Source organism: Hypomesus transpacificus, chromosome 18 (assembly GCF_021917145.1).
Source record: "Hypomesus transpacificus isolate Combined female chromosome 18, fHypTra1, whole genome shotgun sequence".
Lineage (NCBI taxonomy): Eukaryota > Metazoa > Chordata > Actinopteri > Osmeriformes > Osmeridae > Hypomesus > Hypomesus transpacificus.
In genome coordinates this window covers 14,757,139-14,781,098 of record NC_061077.1, presented here as the reverse complement: position 1 = coordinate 14,781,098, position 23,960 = coordinate 14,757,139, and the positions used below count along the sequence as shown (strand labels likewise).

Here is a 23,960-nt window from a genome sequence, read left to right as displayed (position 1 = left end):
ATAATCTGAACATCTGAACGTTGCCGTGGTAACACCATGTGTTTCTGGTCTTTAATTCAGTACTTTGCTGGATCTGGCACTGAAAACACCCTTCCCCCCACCTACACACACACATTTATATACACACACACACCACACACTGGTGATCCAGAGGAGGGTTTTAAGGTCCATTAAGCTGCACACTCTGGTTTCTGTGTTGATTTAGCAGAGGGAGGATGTAATACTGAACTTCACATCTCAGGGATGAATGCCAAACAGACAGCCCAGCAGGCCAGATAGATAGAGAGCCAGACAGCCACACAGGTGGACAGCCAACCAGGCAACCAGCAGCCAACAAGGGAAGCAGGAATCATGTTTCAAACAATTAGCTGGTTCTTTCAGGGACGTTTCAAATGGTAGAAGACAGGGCACATGCAATGAATAAATACAGTTTGAAATCTATGTTTGTTTCTGATCCTCTAAAAGCTTTGAGGTTAAGTTAAGTACATCTAGGACAACTGGATAGCACACACACGAATACACACAGATGTTTACACACTCACTCACACACATGCACACACACAGTAAACTAGCAAGGCCATTGTCTCGTCGGTTATATGCCTCTATGACGTCAGCAGGTTCAATGTGTGTGTGAATCAGCTCTGGATCACCGTGATAACAGCCGCCAAAACACACACACACACTTTACCTCAAACACACTGCAACACACACACACACTCTACCAGGGTGAATGCCCAGTGTTTACCCCGGCCTGTAATGGCCTTTCTCTGTCTTTCTGTCCACAGATGACAAAGCAGCCAGCCTGCTCATAGGCTTGTCTGAATGGAGCACTTAGCTCAGCTATGACGTTGTCACACACCAAGGTGTGTGTGTGTGTGTGCTGCGGGCCTGCGTGTGCATTTGAGGGCGTAACTACCCCCCCCCCCCCCCAACCCCCCCCCCCCCCCCCCCCATTTCCTCCCCCGCCACCCCGTCCTTTGCCCCCACCAGCCACCTGCTCTTTCTCTGTGTCTCTCTCTTTCTTTCTTTTTTTTCTTTCTCTCTCTTTCTTTCTTTATCTCTCTCTCTCGTTCTCTTCTGCATCTGGAGGCGGAGGAGACCAGCTGAAGGGTTAATCAGAGTTTGGGTCTGGAGAGGATAGATTAGGCCTGAACAATCACCAGTCAGACCAGAGGGAACAGGGGAGGGTTAACAGGTGACCGGTGAGGGGGAGGGGGAAGGGGGAAGGGGGGGAGGGGGGAGGGGGAAGAACAGCAGCAGCAGGCTAGGTGTCTGGGTCTGTAGCTGAACCTGTGTTCAGGTTCAGACTCCTTTGGTGCTGCAGAGCAGTGGGCTGCAGAGGTCATGTCTGGAGCCTTATCATCAAATCACTCAGGATAATAGACAAGGTAGTAGGATTGGAGAGGAGAAGGTGGTGGCTTCACCACAGTACTGCAGCATTCAGGCTGAAGGCCTATCAAGGGGCATCAGCAGGAGGGACACCAGGCCAGGGATAGAGAGATGGAGAGATGGAGAGGACAACAGGAACAACAACCACATGCTAATGTCCAATGTATTTACAATAATGACTTTAATGGCCGGGCAAGAAAAATCAACAATTTGAATAAGAGACCCATTTACCCACCATCATTTGATGCATTGTGCGTGTGTGTGTGTGTGTGTGTAAGTAACAGGGAGAGAGTCATTGTTTTTCTGCATGTAGCCTGAAGTACAGGCGACTGTCCATTATGAGTCTAAGTTTGGGGAGCTTTAAAGAGGTCAGCTCTTGTTTGTGAAGCTACTCAATTAGCTTCTCTTTGCCTTATTCCCCTCTTTCTCTCTCTCTCTCCACTACGCTAACTAGCTAGCCACGCGAGTGTTGGCATTAGCCTGAGGCAGCACCGTGAGTCAGCAGGGCTTAGCCACAGATTCATAGGCTTGCAGGGGCCAACACACACACACACACAATCCTGCAAACACACACACACTCTCCCACAAACACACACATACTGTCTCTATAAATGTATATGATCTTACTACACAAATATGCTGTGTGCTATGTGTGTGAGTAATTCATCACATATATACTAACATCTTGATTTGGTCTTGATTTAACACTCTATTTTACAAACACACATGCACTGTTTTGGGGTTTAGTGAGTTTGCTTCAGGGCTGGAGTGGCCAAGGCATGGGACACAGATACTGAGAGAGAGACAGAGTGTCCGACAGACACAAAGAGAGAGAGAGAGAGAGAGAGAGAGAGAGAGAAGAGAGAGAGAGAGAGAGAGAGAGAGAGAGAGAGAGAGAGAGAGAGAGAGAGAGAGAGAGAGAGAGAGAGAGAGAGAGAGAGGAGAGAGAGAGAGAGAGAGAGAGAGAGAGAGAGAGAGAAGAGAGACAGAGACAGAGACAGAGACAGAGACAGAGACAGAGACAGAAAAGATGGATGAGATGAGATGGGATAATGTCTCTTTATAGACCACTGATTCCAGCCTCCCAGTCACACTAAATTAGCCAGCCCCTGGTCACACTGGCCCAAATATGACCCATTTCCAGCCCTTGCACGCCTGGCAATGCCACACTGAGAGAACCTCGGAGGGAGGGATAGAGAGAGAGGTAGAGACAGAAGATCACAGTACACACACACAGAGCATGCATGTTCAGTTATAGCACAACTGATAGGTCTCAGCAATTTAAGGGATATGTCAACCGCCCTTTCTCTCTCTCTATCTCTCTCTCTCTCTCTCTATGTCTGTTCAGCCCCTTTTTTTCTGAGCTGGGCTAGCCCAGTCTAACCTGGGCTAACTTGGGACTGGGATGAGCTGGGCTAAACTGGGCTAGGCTGGGCTAAACTGGGCCAGGCTGGGCCGGAACAAACTGGGCTGGGCTAAACTGGGCTGGGCGGGGCTCCACCACCACGCCTGACATGTCTAATGGCTCAGCTGGAGCAGCTATCGCCCAGGTTGAGTTACTGGAGCGGTTGACGGTTATCAGAGTGGACACATTCAATACACACAGTCACACATAGACATGCAATACACACACACACACTCAATACACGTATACACAAGATACACATACACACGTAAGACACACAAACACATTCAATACACATACTCACACACATACGCTCAATACACACATACATACTCAATGCCCACCCTTGTGCACATGCAGATTTACATACATTCCCACTCAATACAAACACTCACACGCGTACACACTCAATACACACACTTACGCACGCTCGACATATACACAGCGGTGAGTCAATAATTCATTCAGAGCTCCCAGCCAGTAGGAAGACGGTCACTGTGAAAGCTGTGTCGACGGGATGAGTTGGTATCCATGGAACTGTGTGCGCTGCTACTTCCACACTCCTGCGTGCGATCATCTGAGGTCCTTGCTTCGCGGCATGTGTGTCTGTGTGTGTCCATGCGTGTGTACTCGCTCGCCGCCATCCGTGTCCGTGTGCAACGTTGCGCCGGCTTGCTCGCTCATGTGTGCATCCTTGACCTTTCACGTGTGCATGCCTCCTTTTCCCCTGTGTGTGCGTGTGCGTGCGTGTGTGTATGTGTGTGTGTCTGTGTGTGTGTTGATGTGTGTGTGTGTTGTATGTGTGTGGATGTGTGTGTGTGTTGTGTGTGCGCGTGTGTGTGCTTGGTGAGGGTCATGTTGTCCAGCGACAGGACAGACAGGTGATCAAGACCATTAGCACTGCAATGACTGGCTAATGAGATCATGAGATTAATGAGTAGGATGTGCAGAAACCGGAAGAAACAAACGCACACACAAGTGCACACACACATACACACAAGCATGCATACATACAAACAAACTCAAACACACAGAAGACACAGACATTTAAACACACACATGCTGTACCAACACACACATACAAAACACACATTGACACACACATAAACACAAAAACATACACGTTTATATGGACACGAGTTTACACCCACACGCACACAACATCTACAGACATACAGATTCCAACAGGTGGCCACACAACATCACCAGATTGAACTAGCCTCAAATGATGCAGCAGACACACAACTATGCAACAGCTGAACACATCCGCACCCAACCAGCTCTAAGCCCTCCTACACAGAAGTGCTTCTATGGCAACTGAATACGAATATGAGACTGAAGAAAAGATTGCTTTCTCTCCTCTGCTCTCCACCTCCCTTCTCCTCTCCTTCGCCTCATTTCTCCTCCGTTGGCCCCTCCTCTCTTCACCTCTCCTTTTTTCATACACCCCCAAACAGCTTCATCAACAATGCTGCTGTCCTTGGGAGGGACAGTGAGAGAGGGAAGGAAGACAGTTAGATAACCATCTGCCCTAATCAAGGCTCCCTCTCCGCCTTCCTCTCCTCCTCTCTTGTCTGCCGTCTCCTCCCTCTCTCTGGGTTCTCGTCCTCAGAGGAGGGAGACAGAGGAGGACAGTGGAGCAGAGCGGGGGGGGGGGGGGAAGAGAACGATAGACAGTGAAAAAGAAAGAGAGTGGGGAGAGAAGGAGTGAAAGACAGAGAGAGAGAGAGAGAGAGAGAGAGAGAGAGAGAGAGAGAGAGAGAGAAAGCTAGCAGGAGAGGGTTTAGACAGAGATTCAATAGAACATGTGAAACACACTGCGAGACATACTGACAGAGTGATGAGAAGAAAAATGGGAGAGTAGTTCTATAGGCCAGAGCAGTGAGGGGAAGCAACAGTATAATCTATAAATGATATCCTGAATGAGTCAGTCATGGTGATGGGATTTGGTGTGTCCCACTTCTGGAGAGCAGCACTGGAGATGGATCGAACTACAGTTCTGTCTGTCTGTGTGTGTGTGTGTGTGTGTGTGTGTGTGTGTGTGTGTGTGTGTGTGTGTGTGTGTGTGTGTGTGTGTGTGTGTGTGTGTGTGTGTGTGTGTGTGTGTGTGAGAGAGAAATAGTGAATAAGTGTATGTCAATAAAAGAGAGAGAGAGAGAGAGAGAGAGAGAGAGAGAGAGAGAGAGAGAGAGAGAGAGAGAGAGAGAGAGAGAGAGAGAGAGAGAGAGAGAGAGAGAGAAAAAGAAAGAGGCTGTGGTAGAAAGTAAAAGAGAGATACATGAAGGGGTATAGAATAGGAGAAAGAGAGAGAGAAGAACAGAAAGAAAGAAAGTCTGAGGAAAGAAGAGAGGGTAAAAGAAGGAGACAGAAAAGAAAACATGTCTAGAAGATGCCAGACAAATCTCCGAAACATCCCAACGTCACCACATGATAAGCCAGCCCTGACCGAAGTGGATCTGCTCTCCGTCACCAAACATCCAGATTGGCTGCTGACCTCAGCAAGTCTAGTCACATCCCTGCCCCACTGGCACTGACATGGTTTGAATAACAGAACAAGACAAAGGACCAGACAGCAGGGCCCAGCCATGTCCCAGCATGCCTTGCAACATGCATGATTTTGGTGTGACTGGGGCAAGACAGGAATCAGGGGGGGGGGGCAGAGAAATAGGGGAGAGAAAGAAGGAGCTGGGTTGAGAGGAGATGTGAGGGGAGGAGGTGGTTTGTATTAGAGCTGACTCCCACTCCTCTCCTCTCTGGTATGGATACAGACATCTGACCAGTAATATCAACTCACAGACATGAAAATACGCTCACATCCCAGTCATGAGATTAGAACAGGAAGGATCGACATGACTGAACGAGTGTGTCTGTGGGTGCACGCGTGAAAGTGTGTGTGTGTGTGTGTGTGTTTGAAACACGATACAGCTTGTTAATTGGTAGGGCTATCAAGTCTGAATGAAAAAAGGGTAATACGATTATCCATTAACCAGTGACGTTAGCAACTAATACCAAGAGGGAAAAGAGTAGTGGTTAGTCCTAGAGATTAGTTCTAGAACAAGCCGAGGGGCAGGTCAGAATTCTTGAACAAAGCAGGGGCAGAGTAGAGATAGTTAGAGTTAGACTTTTTTAGTTAGGTCGATCTACCGTTATGTTAAGTAATTCACACCCCTGTCCAGTTGGTGGTGAGTGTGCATATTTATCTACTATTGTCTAGTAATATTTGCCTGTCTGGGCACAATGGCCACAGTGTTCTTAGTTGTCTCGATCGTCACTGCAGATCATAAACGGAAGAATCTGCTTTGTGTGGTGTTGACATGAAAAGTGACGGCACGCTATGTGTCTTTGTTCACCTTTTCTCTCCCGTGTCCTTGTCAATACGTAACCCACAAGCTTGTACTACACATTCAAACGAACATGAAATGTGATCTAATATGTCATCATAAAGTGAGAGGTAATTAGGAGAAAGGCTCGTGCAACCTCTGGGTCAGAGTTCTTGGAACAAGTCAGGAGCAGGTCATGGTTCACCACTCGCTCGAGTGTGAATCAGCGGAGTTCCACGGAGTTCTCGTGAAGACTCCGAAAAAACCCATCCCCTCCTTCTAGAACAACACCAGCCTACCGTGCCACGTCTCTCAGCCCACCATCAGCCCCAACTGTGGGCCGGTCCAGTCTGCTGGCTGCGCTGGAACAGACGGTCAGATGTCGCAATCCAGCGCTGCTCTGTGAAAGGCTACAGTGATATGAAGGAAGCTGTGTGTTGGCAGCATCTAGCCCCTGGCTCTTTAGTGAAGCCCAGGGAGATTGGGAGTCTATTCTTAGTGCTGGATTATAATCCCACACTATGCCCACTGAGAACATGAATACAAGTCTGAACGATCACGGTTGGGGTTGGCCTCACTCCAGCAGGCTCTCAAATCTGCAGGACTAGCAGACAGTGAACCAGGAGCACTGGGCATTACATCAAAGCTAATTTACACTAAGACACACACACACACACATGCACACTCACATAGACAGAAATGATAACTAGTCATTTTATTCATTAGTGATTAATCTATCACACACAGTCTCACAATGTGTGGGCTAGGGTTGTGAGTGACAGACACAGCCCTTGTGAACGTCTAGAAAGCCTGAACGATATATGCAAGCACACTCCAGACACACAGCATAAATGTGTGAGCGCATGTGTGTATGCGTCGGTGTGAGGGTGTGTGTGTGCGCGCTTGTTTGTGTATGTGAGTGTGTGTGTGCGTGTTGGGGGAGGGAGAGGGGCAGTGTTTCTAGTTTGGAAGACTTCTCTTCTCAGACACTCACAGGTCTCCATGGCCACGGTTGTCACGGCAGCAGGCTGTGCTTTATGTAATAAGAGATGAAGGAGGCACAAAATGAATACGAACACACGCACGCACACACACACACACACAACTGATAGCACTGGAGCTGGTGGTGAGAAGAGCTCACAGCACACAGCGTTCTTCTTGATGGAGAGAAAAGGACCACAAACAGTCCACCAAGCAAACACAGTTTGTCCATATGTCCATCTCCTTGACGACAGACAAGGAGGACATGCTGAGGACATCTTGTCACTGTCCGGTGGTCGGAAAAGGGCACAACGTCTGCCCCCCGCCCCCCTCCCCCCTCAGCTAGGGTGAGCCTCTTACGTCACCCTGGCAGCGCCACCCCACAACTCACTCATACCACAGTGGTAGGCGACACAACTGGTGCTCTGTGTGTGTGTGTGTGTGTGTGTGTGTGTGTGTGTGTGTGTGTGTGTGTGTGTGTGTGTGTGTGTGTGTGTGTGTGCATGACCCTGATTGACTAGCTCATCAATGACAAAGCAGCATCTCTGGAGATAAGTGAATAAACGCTTGCACACACGCACACACACACCAGGAGAAACACACTGTCACACCAGGAGAAACACACACTCACCTGGAGAAACACAAACCCACCTGGAAAAACATACTGTCACACCAGGAGAAACACACTGTCACACCAGGAGAAACACACACACACCCGGAGAAACACACACACCAGGAGAAACACACACTCACCAGGAGAAACACACTGTCACACCAGGAGAAACACACTGTCACACCAGGAGAAACACACTGTCACACCAGGAGAAACACACACACACCCGGAGAAACACACACACCAGGAGAAACACACACTCACCAGGAGAAACACACTGTCACACCAGTGTGGCTACCTGCTTAGCGTCTCACATCGTAGTGACAACTGGGAGGTGATGGACCCCTGGAAAACAAATGACACAGTGATCCCACCTCCATCCCTCCACCCCTATATCCCTCCGTCTTTCCATCCCTCTATCTTTCCATCCCTCCATCTTTCCATCTCAGAGGGCTGCCTGATAGGAAAGGTTGCGACCACTCTTAACCATGGCAAACAATGGAACCAGCGACGGAAAACATGCTCTCTTCATCACAGACACACTCACACAGCACATTCACACTGGTGGGCCTGGGCGGACTCCGGGCGAGTGTTTGTTGACATTTCGGCCGTGACACGAGGCACAGGTGTGTTCTGCGGCGGCTCCACAAGGCCAGGCACACACGTGAAGCAGAGTCCCTGGCTGCCGCTGCTGCTGACGTCTGGCCAGACTCACCGCACACCACCGGAGGGACAAACTGTTCACGTGACTGTTCAGCTCACCGGGTCAAGAGGTGGCCGAGACGGCACGAGTAACTCGTGTTCCCGGTTCAGCTCCACGGCGCCCTCCGAGTGTTTCCTGAGAGCCTCTCTCCTTCTTTCGCTCTATCTGTCTCTCTCTCTCTCTCACTAGTCCTGCCTCCCTCTCTCTCTTTCTCTCTTTCCCTACTTCTCTCTCTTTCTCTCCACCTCCCTCTCTCTTTACCTCTCTCGTTCTCTCGCTCTCTGTCTCTCTCTCTTTCTTTCTCTCTCTCTCTCTCTCTTATTACTAGGAGAGGAGTGATAATGAGAAGGCTTGACCTTCCTGCTAGATGGCGCCCACACACAAACACACACACACAAACATACACTACGAGTCCTACTCCATGACAAACACGGACACACGAGCAAACACACAGACACACTCACATATCCAAGCACACTCACATCACTACGGACCCGTGGTGGTGGGAGACAGATTGTTGTGTTAAATCCTCCTCCCACATTATCTCCTGTAAACGCCACTGCTTTCAGCAGCACTGGTCCAGTATGTGTTCAATATACAGGATAGAGGACCAAGACTCCGTCCCTGATCCAGTGTATACACCATGTGTCACTGTGGTCCATATATTAGCGTGTTCTTCATAAATCCCGCATTCACATTCACTCTCTACCCCTATTTCTCCCTCTGCGTGTCACACACACACACCCAACACACACACACACATTCACACACACATTCACACACGTGCACATGGGCAGTGGGTTGCTGACTCTCATTTCCCCTCCTCTCGAGCTAAACCTTTAATCCCTGGCAGAGGGAAAGACACACCCTGACATTTTCTTCTGGGAATAACACACATGCTGTCCTCTGCTGTCTCTCTCTCTTTCTTTTCTTTCTCTCGCTCTTTCTCTCGCTCTCTCCACAAGTCACGTACAAATACACAGTTTCCTGTGTATATATGACATTAAAAGTTAATAAAAAACACATATAAATACGCTCACACGCACATACGCTCACACACACACACACACACTACTGTAGGATGTTTATTTTCTCATTCCCTGGGATACAGGAGATTAAAACACTGTCATTGGTTTCTATCTTTGATCTAAGACATCAACACACAGTCAGCCTGGCTCTCAATGGGGACCTCTACTACTATCCTGCTCAGTAACCCTCAGATCAAACACATTCAAACACCGGCCCAAGAACCACCAGACCGCACTCCATTCTGTAAATATTTAGCAGTCTGACCATTTAAGACTTCTCAGCTATCGTACTGAATCAACAACTGAATAATCAAGCCAGACAAGTTAGACTGCGGCAATGCTGTCACAGCCAGAGTCTGCCCCCGAAACACAAATACTGTCCTGTACATCCGTGGGCCCTGAGACTGACTCTGCCAAACCAGAGTCCAACTATTGATCCAAACGTGAGGCTGTGAACCGATGACAACTCGAACCAAAGACTAACGTATGACTGGTCGCAGAGTTAGCATCAAAGCTGCATGACAAAAACATACCTTCATCCGGTCGAAAACAGCACAACATACAGTGTATGTGTGTACCGGTATGTGTGTATGTGCGAGTGTGTCTGTGTGCATGTGTGTGTGTTTGTGTGTAAACCCACATGCATGTGCATTTGTGTGCATGTATGTGTGTGTGTGTGTGTAGCTGTAAGCCCACAGGCATGTGTGTTGGCGTGTGCGTGTGTCTCAGTGCAATAGGATTATGGTCAGCCCAAGGAGTATGGTGACAATCAAGAGAAATATCTGAATTCAACCAAAAGCAGTGCCTAGCGAGATAGGATCCTTATCTCCCTCCCCTCCTTTCGTCCCCTCCCTCCCCTAAACTTATAAGGGGGGGGGGGGGGTCACATAGAACTGGACGGAGAGCGAGAGAGAGTGAGTTACACAGAGGTATAAAAGCGATGCAGAGAGAGCGATGAAATGAGAAAGGCAGGGAGAGCTCAAGGAGGAAGAAAGTGAGAGGGGGAGGGGGGGGGGGGAGGAGGAGGAAACTGAGAGTCAAGTGATGTGATATTCTTCATGAAAGCCTCCTCTACAGCTGCCCCTCCCTCTGATAAGCCCTCCCCCTGCCTCCACAAACTCCACTCATTTACTGACAACTAATCCACAGCACAGTTTAATCCCTCAACCTGTGCACACACACACACATACACACTCACCATGGGTACTGACAAGTATACATGCACTGTACTATACAAAGATACACACATGTAAACACACCAGACACAGGTGAACATATAATAGCTGATGAGCAAAAACAAGAAACCACAGAAATCTGTCCAACAAATCAACAGACATGTCCAATTTCACACACACACACTCACACACACACACACACAGGCAGGCTTGGTAGGCACAGGTCTTAAGTGTGTCAAAAGAAAGATTACTCCACAGGGGAGTGACTGAACTAGTGACTCTATCCTCTTCACTTACCTATCCATTCTCTCTTAGGTTTAAATCTAATCTGGAACATTCCATGCACTGACCAGCATCAAGGTTGGTTCACTCAAGTGTTCTGAGTAACCTGAAATGAGATTTCTGAGAGAACAATAATAGTGTTCCTGTCCCACAGAACGGGCTCAGTCACATGACCCCATCAACTGACATCCAGCAGGAAGGAATGGTTAGTGCGGAAATTCCCAGATGAGGTGTGTAGGCTAGGGTCAAAGGTCACAGTTCACAATCACGAATTCAGCCCTGAGGTAAATAATACTATCTGCATGTCGCCCCAGACAAAGTTCTGCCTCTTTGTAAATAAAAGCACATTTTGGGGCACCTCGGTGGCTCATAGGGTAGACTGTACTATATAGGCTAAGGCCTTATTGCAGGTACTGGGTACCTGGGGTCAAATCCAGCCCGGGTCATTTTTTGCCATTTCTCTACATTTCCTGTCTTAATGTAACAGCAAACATCACAATACAGCAGAAACGCTTAAAAAATATCTATCTTTAGAAAGGCCTATTTGATACTGATGTCAATCACAGTGCTGTCACACTACACCACATCAAGAACAATAGAAACACCCGGAACGAAAGCCTTTCTCTGCTGCTCCCTTTCCCTGGTGTGTGTACTGAGAATCCGTTATATCTGCAACAGCTCAGAGTGTGTCAACGGTGACCCGAGTCTCACACCTCCAGCTCCATACGCCAGCTGACAGCCTGTCATCTTAACCGAGCTCCCGGGCAGAGAACGCACACCTGACGAGCGTGACGGAGGAGTGGCCTCCGGTGCAGACGAGCACACACCGCTCGCGTCAACAAACAAGCAACCAGATACGTCCCCTAATAGCGACGGGGAAAGCCCCCTGATGTCACGGACGCACGACGAGCCAATCCCAATCGAGTGAAGGTAAATGCAGGGTGACAAACGCCGCCGCGGTATTTGGACACACTCCCCGCCTGTCGAACGTGGTCAGTTGAATATAAGGGTTAGCTGAAGCACAGAGCATGTGGAGCATGGGAGGTACTCACCAGGTCGTGGTTCGTGGAGTTGGAGTCGTCCGCAGGGAAGGGGATATAGATGGCTAAGGCCACACAGTTGGCAAAGATAGACAGCAATATAAAAATATCAAACGGTCTGGGAGGAAGACAGTTAAGGAAGAACTGGAATGTGAGTCTAGGAAGACGTGTTTAAACAGAGTAACAGAGTAAACAGCTGTTGACAGTTTGAAAGAGCTTTCTGTTTATCATGAACCTGTCTAAAGACATTTACATTTAGCCATTTAGCAGACGCTCTTATCCAGAGCGACTTACAGTAAGTACAGGGACATTCCCCGAGGCAAGTAGGGTGAAGTGCCTTGCGACCTTCTGATGACTAGCCCGACTCCTTCACCGCTCAGCCATCTGACTCCCTAGACAGCCGTGATGTTTACTGTCCATACTAGATATAATAGGAGCCCGGTAAAGTTCCACTCAGCACTTTGAACTATGTGAAGTGTCAAATACTGGAGAAGCTGGTTACAGCAGGAGCTCCACATACTGTCTATTTCTGCTAGTAGCTAGCTACCCGTTGTCCAAGTTCAAGTTCAAGTCTTTTATTGTCAGGTACACAGAACAACACAAGGTTAGACTGGGCACTGAAATTCTTAAGACAAGACAACGCAAGTCCAGTCACAAATGCAAGGGTGGACAGCAGTTCCAGGTACAGGTATAAGCCCATTATTAGACATACGTATCAGGCTGCATCATAAACACCATTATGTCAAGCCATGTGTGGGGACAGAAGCTGTGACAGCCTTCAGCAGCAGGGCCCTTCCAGGGGAAGGATACTTCCACTCCACCAGGCTGATGCAGGCCCTGCGGATGGGGTTGTTGAGGGTGAGGCAGAACAGGGCCCTGGGGGGCCGGCTGTTGGTGGAGCCGCCCTGCTTCTTGCTCTTGGCGTATTGTTGCCTCTTCCTCTGGGACAGCGAGCCCACAGTAGAGCCCCCGGCTGGTACGGAGGGCTGAGAGCTCATATTTGAGGGGGCGTCACCCTGGTGGGCTTGACGGGCAGCATGGATTGCGGCCTGCCAGGATAAGCCACCTGGTTGGGGTGGGAGGGGCTCTGGTGGTGAGTGGGTGGGGCTTTCGGACCAAAGCGCCGGCGAGTCACCAGAAGTAGGGGCTCTGGTGCTGCTGGCATACTGCGGCCCTGGAGGGAGGGAAGAGAGATGGACAGAGATGCAGAAGAGAGGGACAGAGAGAGAGAAGACAAAGTATCTGTCAATGTAGTGTGTGAAAGTAACAATGCCTTCAGGGTCAAAGCTAAATCATGCAAGATTCTCCTCAGTAGCAAATTTACAATAAAAAAAAAACAAGATCTAAACATAAATTGCTGGTATATTAGTTTCTATTAACTTGAAATTTACAAATTCCAACCAATTATCCTAAACCGCAACAAATGTAACATTCTACGCCATTAACCTACATCATATAGAAATTAAGAGAATAGCAAATAGCAGTCATAACAATGGACAGATAGATGATGGTTGTGTAAGGTGGAGTACATTTTATTGACAACTAATGACAGAGAGACACGATTGACTCATCGGCAACAGGAATTAATATAGGTTAAATATACCATATATTTTGTTTTTAAGAAGCCTTTACATTTATTTGAACGTGTAAAATGTGGGAAATCATCTGAGACCCTACTGCATTAAGTAATCGACGGCAATTAAATATTATTCCATATCCGTAACTGATCCTCCCGCACATCTGTCTCGCCCGCTGCATATTGACATACAACTGTCGACGAACTACCGTGCGCACTGGTTCCCCTTGAATGGCATTTTCCGTTCAGAGCTTTTACGCACAGTGTAGTCCCTTAACTTAAATTTGCAGAATATAGTTGTGTTTACCACCAACAAATAGCCTACATGTGTTGTGTCAATATATCATTACTATGTTGAGAAAGTTTCTCTGTAAAAAAAAACATCGCGACTGTACCAGCATCCGAGACACACCATTTCATAAACGTAGAGAAATGTCCACCGACATTACCCTACCTTTTATGATGACTTAGTTTATGCAGATTATCCAATCCTATTTCGTAACATCAGTAGGAAAATCCACCCATATCATCACGGAATGACAACAAGTGATCTCAACGCGAACCGGACAGGAGCAGTGTCTCCTAAAACTAAATAAACACTGCTGGGAAAAGCTGGTCGCATCTGACAGCGCAGCGCAATTTGCGAGAGCATCAAAGACGGGATTTACCTTGGGGCTGTTGTTCTGGCACTTGCATCCTCGTATCCACATTGAAAATCCGTTTCAAATCCAGCGCATGATCGAAAATATCGAAAAGTGTTAATTCAGACAGAAGCCGGACTTTTAAATACAAATTACTGTTTTCCGTGCGAAATCCCTGATAGTGCCAACGAACATGTTGCAACATCCGGGTGCTGTTCCACACAATGAATTGGATTTACTGTAAGGGACCATTCTTTCTTTCTCTTAGTGTCTCCAAACCCTGTAGAACAGTGAATGTAGCCTACAGTGCAAATTAAACGTAATACGCACACTCCCCAACAAAGCAAAGCCTAACGGATTTTTTATTTTTTTCCCAGGTAGCCTATACCCGTATACGGGAAGTGGCTTTAAGGCTAAGCCACGCAATACAGATATGTAATCCTTTTAGAGATTTGTTGAATACGGTGGTATCACAACTGCCTATGAGAATTGTCACCCCATATTTTTTCTCATGTTGATAAACAAAATAGTTTGACAGAGTTGGGAACGATCATTGACTCAGCTCTCCTGAATAGGAAGCTATGGTGCGCAAAACTAGATGGGCACAGTGGGTTGCATTTTTTGCCTTCTACTATATAAACTAACACACACGCAAGCACGCACAAGGAGGATAACCTCTGAAGATGTGGCCTATATTCATTTAGAACCAACATTGGACATGGGCTTGGCGTATGCCTGTCTGCGCGTCATGGATAGCCTACTAAATGTAACTAAATGTGTCATGGACTTCTTGTAACCTTCTTTAATCTACCGTGTAATGACTTACCCCGCAGCCTAGGACGCCTTATGATGAACGCCATCACCTCCCTCCTCTCTGGGGCCACATGACGCCTTTATCTGCCCACATTTCGCAAATGCAATCGAGTGTAAACGAATTCGCGTTGTAGACTAATGGAAGGTTACCAGTTATTGGATTACCTGTCTGCAACGGATAACGGTTTCACCTCGATAATCTACCGATTATAATCCCTGTATGTAGTTCCTAACTGGTCATAGGACTGTTGTATAGCCTAGGCTAACTTCAGCACTATCTCAAAACTATATCAGTTTTTTTTTTTCTCTGGCACAGTTTGTTGTCATCCAGCATTAGGCTAATAAACAGAAAGTAATACCTGTGGATATCCACATAAAGTACATGAGTAAATAGACTAAACATATAAATGTTTTAATGTGCAAGTTAAATAGGCTATATCAAAGTTTTCATGTGCAAGTTAAATTTCAAATGTCAAATAGGATACTGAATTAGAACATGTTCAGCATATGAGCTCAAGGGATTCTGCTTTGCTTTGGGTTTCAGGATATTCCCCGGGCAAAGGCCTCCTTTGAGTCAATGACCACCTGTAGCTGCGATGATGCCGTATTTTTTACTGGCAAACGTATTCTCCACTTGAAAGATTATTACCACAGTGCCACCCAGCGGTCATTATTAAACCAAAATAGTCCCGTAAATTGATGTGCGGAAGGAATGAGTGACAACGCGAAAATTTTATTTGTCACAATATTGTAATCATACTTTTAGCCTACATGAAGTTCCTGTGCAGGTGGCTCCCATGAAAATATTGTGTTTTGCCAATAACCTTGTCCTACCCACACTATCATACCAACTAAGCAATAACTACACCTGTTCAAACACAATTTTACATTCATAGAATCTAAATGCGAATTGAGTTTCATTTTCCTTCCTCTACGTTGCCATACAAAAATAAAATTGGGCGGAACTAATGTTCTGCCCCACGGGAAGTGTAGTTCGTGTTCACATAATTTCTTCCGTGTAGCAGTAGAAGTCATAGCTAACAAGATGGAGACCGCTAGCAAAGCTGGACATCTCATGAGCCTAGCAGCTCTTCAACAACAGGATCCGTACATTAATAAACTCCTCGATGTTACGGGGCAGGTAGCACTCTACACATTTAACTCCAAAACAAACGAATGGGTAAGATCGCCGAAGATCCTACGGCTGTGGCTACAAACTAGCTATTGTTTTGGGTGCTAGCTAGGCTGCTAACTAGTGTTAGCTGGGTTAGCCTTGTATGTTCAGCATGAGTAATTAGCTTTCTAACTAAAATGGGTATGTTTAGCAACGTAGTTTATGACCAAGTGTGATGCTTGTCTTTGTCTGTCTGCAGGAGAAAACCGACATTGAAGGCACCTTATTTGTTTATGCCAGGTAATTATTTGTAATTTATTTTGTTTACCTTGTGCACCAGATTATTTGATAAACCAATGATATCCCTTAGGAAAGTCTCCTTTACTGTTTGTTTACCTATCTAAACGATCTAAGACAAGGTAGTCTGGGGTCAGATGGCTGAGCGGTTAGGGAGTCGGGCTATTAATCACAAGGTTGTTGGTTCAATTCCCGGCTGAGCCAAACGACGTTGTGTCCTTGGGCAAGGCACTTCACCCTACTTGCCTCGGGGAGAATGTCCCTGCACTTACTGTAAGTCGCTCTGGATAAAAGCGTCTGCTAAATGTAAATGCAAATGTAGTCTATATATCTGTCAGTAAAGTGTGTGTTTGATTTCCTTGGATCCCAGGTCTGCCTCCCCTCACCATGGCTTCACCATTATGAACCGTCTGAGCACGGACAACTTGGTAGAACCCATCAACAAAGACCTGGAGTTCCAGCTCCAGGACCCCTTTCTGCTTTACAGGAACGCCAACTGTGAGTCCTAGTGTCTTCTTTGTACAGAACTATCATCACATCACATTGTACAGAACTCACATTACTGGGGCACTGCACTAGGATGGTAGGATTCAACTGAAGCAGTGTTGCGGCAGTGCTAGAAGCTATATTTATTTTGGATTACTCCCTTCAGCAGTAAGTCAACTGACATTTTATGTACACCTACCACATTGTGCTATTCTAAGAAAACAGCTGCTGATTAGCTTGGCAAAGGACTTTATCTGCTATTATTTTATAGTATTTAGGTGATTAAGGACGACGGTCATCAAATTATAAACACGTCTCACGTCTCGATGTGAAGAATGTGCGATGGGGCTTTGTAGTTCAAAGAGAACATGGCAACTACCAGAGCCAGCCGTGACGTAGATTACTGTAACAGGGCCTCTCTCATCTCTTTTGTCACTGCGGTGGTGGGGGTGTTTAGCCTGGCTCTAGTGATGGACGGTTGACCCTGTCTGGGGGGTAAATAGAGTCATAAATATGTGGGCTAATATGTGCACACCCAGATTTGCACCCAGACACATGCGCTAGGCAACAGGCTGTGTCTGTCTTCACTCTCCACTCACCTCAGCACATGCTGTGACATTCTCAGACTGCTGTCTACATAGCATTTGCACACATAAACATAACAGGGTCCTAGTCTGCCAAGGGGGTGGAGGGAGGGTTTGGGGGCCAGACTTGCCTTTGATTGGGCTGAGCAGACATCTTCTAAGAGTCTTCTGGAACACCACCTTGCCCCTGTGTCGGAGGTCATGCTGGGGTCGCGGGGGGTTGCCGATCAGGAACTCCTCCTCAGAAGGGTCAGCTCCTCCCATGACTTTACGCTGGGGGTCAGGAGTCAAACCCTAGGCCAACCTAGCGCCTGAACCAAGCCAGACTCAATCATGGACTGGCTGAGTTGGAACAGCTGAACATGGACTGTAACGATGGCAGTGTGAAGTGATCTGTCTGGTAGAATGGTCCTGATCCCGAGCCTGATCCTGCTTACTCTTAACAGCCCGCGCCTCTTCCTCCTGCCGTCTTCTCTGCTTCTCTCCTCCTCTTTCCCTCCCTCTTTCAGCTTCCCTCCTCCCTTTCTTAGCGTCTCTCCTTCTCCCTCTCTGCTTCTCTCCTCCTCTCTTCCCTCCCCGTTTCAGCTCGTCTTCCCTCCTCCTCCCTCACTCTGCTCTTCTCCTTGCCCTATTCCCTCTCAGCTTCTTCCCTCCTCCTTCTCCTCCTCCCTCTCGAGGCTTCTCTCCTCCTCCTCCAGCTGTCAGCGTGCGGCCCTCTCGACACCCACCTGGGGGATGTGTCGTTAGATGGTAATAGCCTGCCCTCTCCCGTCTCTCGACCTGCCTGGCTGTGTTGGGGCTCACACGGTGTGGCGCGGCAGCTAGCCTAGCGCGTCTGAACGCTAACGAGGCAGCGTACCTGGGCGCCGTCCTGCCGCCGGAGGAGGTCTGCGTTGCGCGTTCAGTCGTTGATCTCCAGGCGTTCGATTCTGAGGGGGAGCAGGTGTAAGCTCCGGGAACTCGTGACTCCTCCTCCCTTTTCCCCTGCTTTTGTCTGGGGGCTGGAAATCCACAGGAGAGGGGAGAGGTCGTCGGCGTGACGGTAGAGTGGCAGTAAGAGGGGACGGAGGATATTCTCGGCAACTCCATAGGCTTCTGTAGGGGGATGATGGCGATGATGAAGATGGGTTGTCTTCCAGTTATTGTGTTCTGTAGTCTGTCTGGTCTCTCACCGTTCCAAACGGAGGACGTTGTCAGCTGCAGAATGTAGAGAATGCAGCCTTTGAAGACGCACACTAACACACGCACACTCACACACACTTGTTTACACGGCTCCCCAGGTAGATTCGGCCGAGGTGCCAAACAATGTTGTTGCTAAGTTACCAAGCCCTCAGGAAACCTGGGTAGTTTCGTCAGATTCAACACACAGCTCATACACATACACACTCCCTGGCACTAACATTGTGTTCACCATGATGTTATGCTTTTAGCTACTGCTCAGATTTTTGAATTGCATACCATTAAAGCCCCAAGACTGATAACCAAAGGATCCTGTCTGATGGCAATGATTTGAATGATTAAAGTATTATGCAACCTTTGTATGTAAATGTGTCTGTGTCTTTTCTGCAGTAGGCATTTACAGCATCTGGTTCTACGATAAGAAGGACTGCCAGCGCATCGCTCAACTTATGGTGACGTGAGTGTCATATACCAAAATACTGACACACACACACACGTTTTATATGCACTTACCCTGGGGAGGTGCCATTTTTCTAATGGCTAGTAAATGTGTGTTTTCTTCAGGATTGTGAAACAGGAAGCAGTTCAAGCCCAGAGGACGTCACCAGAGAGGGCGGGGCCTGGGAGGACCAATGGCTGCTCGGGGCCCCGTCCGATTGACATCATGGAGCTCCTCAGCAAGGCCAAGGAGGAGTACCACAGGGTGGGTACACACACACACCGGATACACACACACATGGGGTAAACACACGCACAGGGTAAACACACACACTGGATACACACACACACACACACTGTGTACTCACAGACACACATACACGGTACTCATACATGCGTACCGCATGATAGACAAACTGCATCCCTGAAATAGTTTCATTTGACTTGAGACGAAAGGAGTTTACGTGGATGTCGTGATGTAAACCAAACCAGGCCCTCTACACAACACCAGGCTCCCCAATCAAGTACTTACTAATCAAGCCCAGACAATACTGTATTTAAACACGCACATATGAGGGACCACATGGTGAAAGCCTATTTTTTGAATAAGGTCTCTTTACACACACACACACGCACACCACCATCTGAGATTACTGTTATTTAATCCAGGATTACTGCAATTGTGTGCACCCAGAGGACAGGCATCCCTCCATCCATCCCCTTCTCCATCTCTCACTTTCACATCCCTGTGCTGCAGTTCTCCGACCATGGAGGACAGCTGCTGCATGACTTTGAAGAGATGGTTGTTTGTCTGTATTAACGTCTGTGTGTGTGTGTGTGTGTGTGTGTGTGTGTGTGTGGTCCAGACCCAGACAGGAGACGGGGACATGTCCCTTGCTACTGAGCTGACTGGAACCAGCGCCCCCCTCAGAGCTGCTCCGGATCCTACTGAGCATGCTCACGCCCCCCCCCAGCCAGAGAAGGTAGGACATCGGGCTGGAAATGGCAACCATTTTGGTTGCATGTGCTCCCGAAATTGTATCTGCGACCTCAAAATATATTTGGGAGTATTTGTGCAAGTGCAAATAATCGTTATGGTGCGATGTGTTTTAATTTCTTTACAAAACACAAAAACTAGTTAAACTTTCATCTTTACGTTCTGAACTTTAATGCAGATTTTAGATTAGGTTAATATTAGCCGTCGATCCCTCCTTGTCACTGCGCTCCGTTGTCACGTGACAGGGAGCTAATTAGCGCACCAAATAGGAAGAGCTGAAAAGACAATATGAACATTTTCGGTCGGTGCTCCTGAATTTTTGCTGGTGCGCCTAACTTTTTAAAGTTGGGAACACCAGTGCTACCAGGTAAAAAGTTAATTTCAAGCCCTGTAGGACATACCAGGACACATTCAAGTCCCTGCATACAGGACTAAACGAAGAGTCATGGGAAATGGAGTTCACATCAGTTTCAAGTTTTATTGTCAGGTGCACAGAACAACACAAGGTCAGACTGGGCACTGAAATTCTTGGGACAAGACCAAGCAAGCAACCTAGCAAAACATAACATATAAGTAGAACATAGATTACATCTATGATAAGCTCAAATGAAATAGAATATAATAAAAATAAAAATAATAGTACATCAACTCAATTTACACATGCTCTTCACTTCTCAGTGGAGGATTAGTTTTTTCTTCTTCTTCATGTTTCACACTAACTGAGTTCTGCTTTTGCCTTTCTTTCTTCCCCTCTTTCTCTCTCTCCCCTTGATCCAGAGCTCCCAGTCAGGTCTGAAGCAGATCACAGTGGAGGAGCTCTTCCGAACGTCTCAGCCCAAGGAGAGCGTTCTGCCTGTGCTGCCCACCTCCGACCCTGCCCTCCCTGCTAGCTACCTCCAGACTCACAGCTACCCCCCACCCGCACCCTTCCAGCCCCTCCTACGCCCCCACCTCACCTCCCACCCAGGGGCACACCCCCGTCCCCTGGCCCCAGGCCTGCTCCCCTACACCTCCCTCCACCCAGGTCCCGGCTTCCGAGGCGGTCTTCCAGGGGAGCAGCAGCCTCGCGCGTCCGTGTCCCCGCTCCTGGTGGCCTCACCTGGGGCTGAAGCCCGGCCGGCTCCCCCACCCTCTGCTATACCCTCCTCCTCCTACCTGGGGCACGAGCTGCTGAGCACACTCAAACCCCCTGGGTCCTCGGACCTCCACAAACCCACCCTGGCCCCCAACTTCCTGCCCAGCCCGCTGGCCACGCCCCAGAGCTTCAGGGAGCCAATCAGCAAGCCTGGTCACTCTGCCCTCAATAGCATGGCAAGCCCAGGCCCAATCCAGGTGATTTATCTGCTCCCGGCAGCCACTACCACATTCCCTCTGTTTTATGCAGCAGCGTGTTGCTCTTTCAAAGTAGGTATTGTTGTGTATGTGTGGAGGGTGATGTTGTGTTGTGTGTCCTAGCAGCAGGTGAAGGAGGGGGAGGCGTTCTCCCAGGCCAGCCTGGTCAAACCCCTTACCGTGAGTATGGTACCCAGGGGACTGGCCCTAAAGATAACAAATATATATATTTTAAAGGTAAATCATTTGTTCATAATTGAAGTCCAATCAAATTGATTGTCCCTCCCCAACCCACCTCCATCCCCTCCATCTCTGTCCCCCCCCTCCCTCCCCCCTACACTGTCCCTATGAAGGCGGGGCTAGCATTACCAGGGGCGGGGCCTGTCGTCTCCGGGGCGGAGCTCTCCGTGTTGATGTCGCCCAGCGCCTTCCAGCATTCCGTTGCCAAGGCAGCGGAGCGGCCGAGGAGCGGCGCCCCTCCCTCCTCCCCTCCCTTTTCCTCTGGGGGGGCCGACAACCAGCCACCCCCCTGCAACAAGAGCCAGCTCCAGGAAACACTCATCCACCTCCTCAAGGTCTCTCTCACGCACGCACACAATGCAGTCAGAACCACCATACACGATGTCTAGCAAGTTGGTGCTAGACAGAGGGCCATCCATGCCTGTTAGGAGTGTGAGTGTAACTGTGTTTCCCCCCCCCCCCCTTCTAGACGGACGCAGCCTTCCTCAGCACCATCCATGACGCCTACCTGCAGAGTCTCTCCAAGGACCTGGCCAACGTCCAGCTATAGCCACACTCCCTCCACGTTCCACCCTGGACCCTTGGACTGTGCGGGTCATGGCAAGGTAACCAGATACTGACCTCCCGACAGGACGGAGCGGATGACAGGGACAGTGGAAGGGGGACTGGGGAACCCCTGGGACTTTGAGGACTCACACACACATATGCACTGGTGCTCCAGCGCAGAGACTGTCTGTATTTTATATGTGTGTGTGGAGTAACCAATGGAGTGCAAGAACAAAACAGGAAAAGGATCTCGGACGTACAGCCCTGCTCCTGGACCCAGCCCGGCCCTGTCTGCATACAGACTAGTGGGGGTGGGAGGAGGGGGGGGGGGGGAGAGGCTGTACCACTCACGGGTGCCACAGCATGTTCAACACGGACTCAGTGGTGGGTAGAGGTCTTCACCACCAGAGGGCGATGTGATGAGGAGGTGGAGGACAGGTGGTCCCCACCAACGCATCGTCTGTCTCCTGTTTTAGATCTGTTCAGGCACCAGACCCAAATACAAATATCTGACACTCCCCCCCCCCCCATGATTCCTTCATTTTCACTATTTCTCTCTCTCCCTCACCCCTCATTAAACTATCCATCAGGGCAGCCTCTCTCTGACCATGTGCTAGAACCAGGCCTCGATCTATCTATCTATCTACATGGCCCATTTACCTGGATATGGTCCCAGTGTCTGGACTAAAGGAGATTCTTTTGCAGTAGAATTGTACCCATGTTCTTTTGCAGTAAAGGCTACTGCAGCACTGAACCTGAGCTGGCCGCACCAGGCAGCATTAAACGACTCCCTCTTTAAAGGCACAGCCATTCACTTCAGCAGGCTTTGAGTGTGCGAGAGTGTGCCAGGGTCAATATCGTCGGTGACATATTATGGTGTTCTAGCAGTTTGTTTACAAATATTTGAATGCTAATGGAAATGTTAACAGTAACAGCAGCTCGGATTTTGCACTTCTGTACCTATAGGAAGTGTTTTTGTCAAAGAGGTAGACCAGACCGGCGTATTCTAGAAGGTGCCTTTTAAAACAAACGGACAAGAAATCTTGTGTGTTTAACACTGCGATCAACATCCAATTGATTTGTTTTGTTGTCAAATTGCTCATGCAAGGAAGTGAACTGAACTTTGTTTTCAGATTTTACCCTTTCAACCTTGATATGCAATGCGCAGTACGTTCTGTCGGTGTCTCTGTCTGTCTATCTATCTGTGTGTGTGTGTGCGTGTGTGTGTGTGTGTGTGGGGGGGGGGGGGGGGGGGGGGGGGGGGTATAGGGAGGGGGATGTGGTGTGGATGCCGGGCCACTTATCTGACACACCGACCACTTCTGTCTAGACTGGAGTGTGCCTTTTACGGAGACACACAGATATACATGGTCACCGCTACAAACCGCAACATCCACTGGCACAGCGCGTTCTCAAGCAATGTGTTTCCATGACAACTTTACCTTGACTGATCTCTGATCAGTTTTACTCAGTTTGTATGTGGTAACACTCGACGTGATTCTGATGCACCTTGTTCATGCTTCATGTCCATCCAGTAAAACAGTATTTTACGAGCAGCCTGTCTATATGGTTTCATTCATACGGTAGGACGATGCGTGTATGCTACATATTATTTCACCTGGAACGCCTACTTAAGCACAACAGAAAAGGTTTGGAAAGATTTTTTTAAAGCCAGTCTCCATGTTTTAAGATTTTTAATGTTCTTCTACACTTAGTTAAAATGTGGCTTTCATTGTTCAGACAAACTGTGTATATTGTGACGTTGTTTTGGGAGTATATTT

General features: G+C 48.3%; 2 protein-coding genes across 5 annotated transcripts in view; one reads left to right on the top strand and one right to left on the bottom strand.

The window, feature by feature from the left end:
• Positions 1 to 14,464, bottom strand: part of cacna1db (calcium channel, voltage-dependent, L type, alpha 1D subunit, b) — a 54,226-nt gene extending 39,762 nt beyond the window's left edge. Inside the window, exons 1-3 of the mRNA XM_047040496.1 lie at positions 14,181 to 14,464; positions 12,747 to 13,110; positions 11,949 to 12,054 (exon numbers count right to left, since the gene is read on the bottom strand). Of these exons, the coding sequence (XP_046896452.1) occupies positions 11,949 to 12,054; positions 12,747 to 13,110; positions 14,181 to 14,358 (648 nt within the window). The 5' untranslated portion in view covers positions 14,359 to 14,464. The remainder of the gene's footprint in view (positions 1 to 11,948; positions 12,055 to 12,746; positions 13,111 to 14,180) is intronic.
• A 1,523-nt stretch (positions 14,465 to 15,987) lies between these two features.
• Positions 15,988 to 23,430, top strand: dcp1a (decapping mRNA 1A). 4 transcript variants are annotated; one of them, XM_047040101.1, is made up of 10 exons: positions 15,988 to 16,146; positions 16,340 to 16,380; positions 16,748 to 16,875; positions 19,020 to 19,083; positions 19,191 to 19,329; positions 19,931 to 20,047; positions 20,839 to 21,393; positions 21,517 to 21,573; positions 21,747 to 21,968; positions 22,103 to 23,430. In XM_047040101.1, the coding sequence occupies exons 1-10, from the start codon at positions 16,012 to 16,014 to the stop codon at positions 22,181 to 22,183; spliced, it is 1,539 nt and encodes a 512-aa protein (XP_046896057.1). In that variant the 5' UTR covers positions 15,988 to 16,011; the 3' UTR covers positions 22,184 to 23,430. The 4 variants fall into 4 exon arrangements, with proteins under 4 accessions (XP_046896057.1, XP_046896056.1, XP_046896055.1 ...); XM_047040100.1 differs by having other exon boundaries at positions 19,017 to 19,083; positions 21,520 to 21,573; XM_047040099.1 differs by having other exon boundaries at positions 19,017 to 19,083.
• Positions 23,431 to 23,960: the final 530 nt, after the last annotated feature.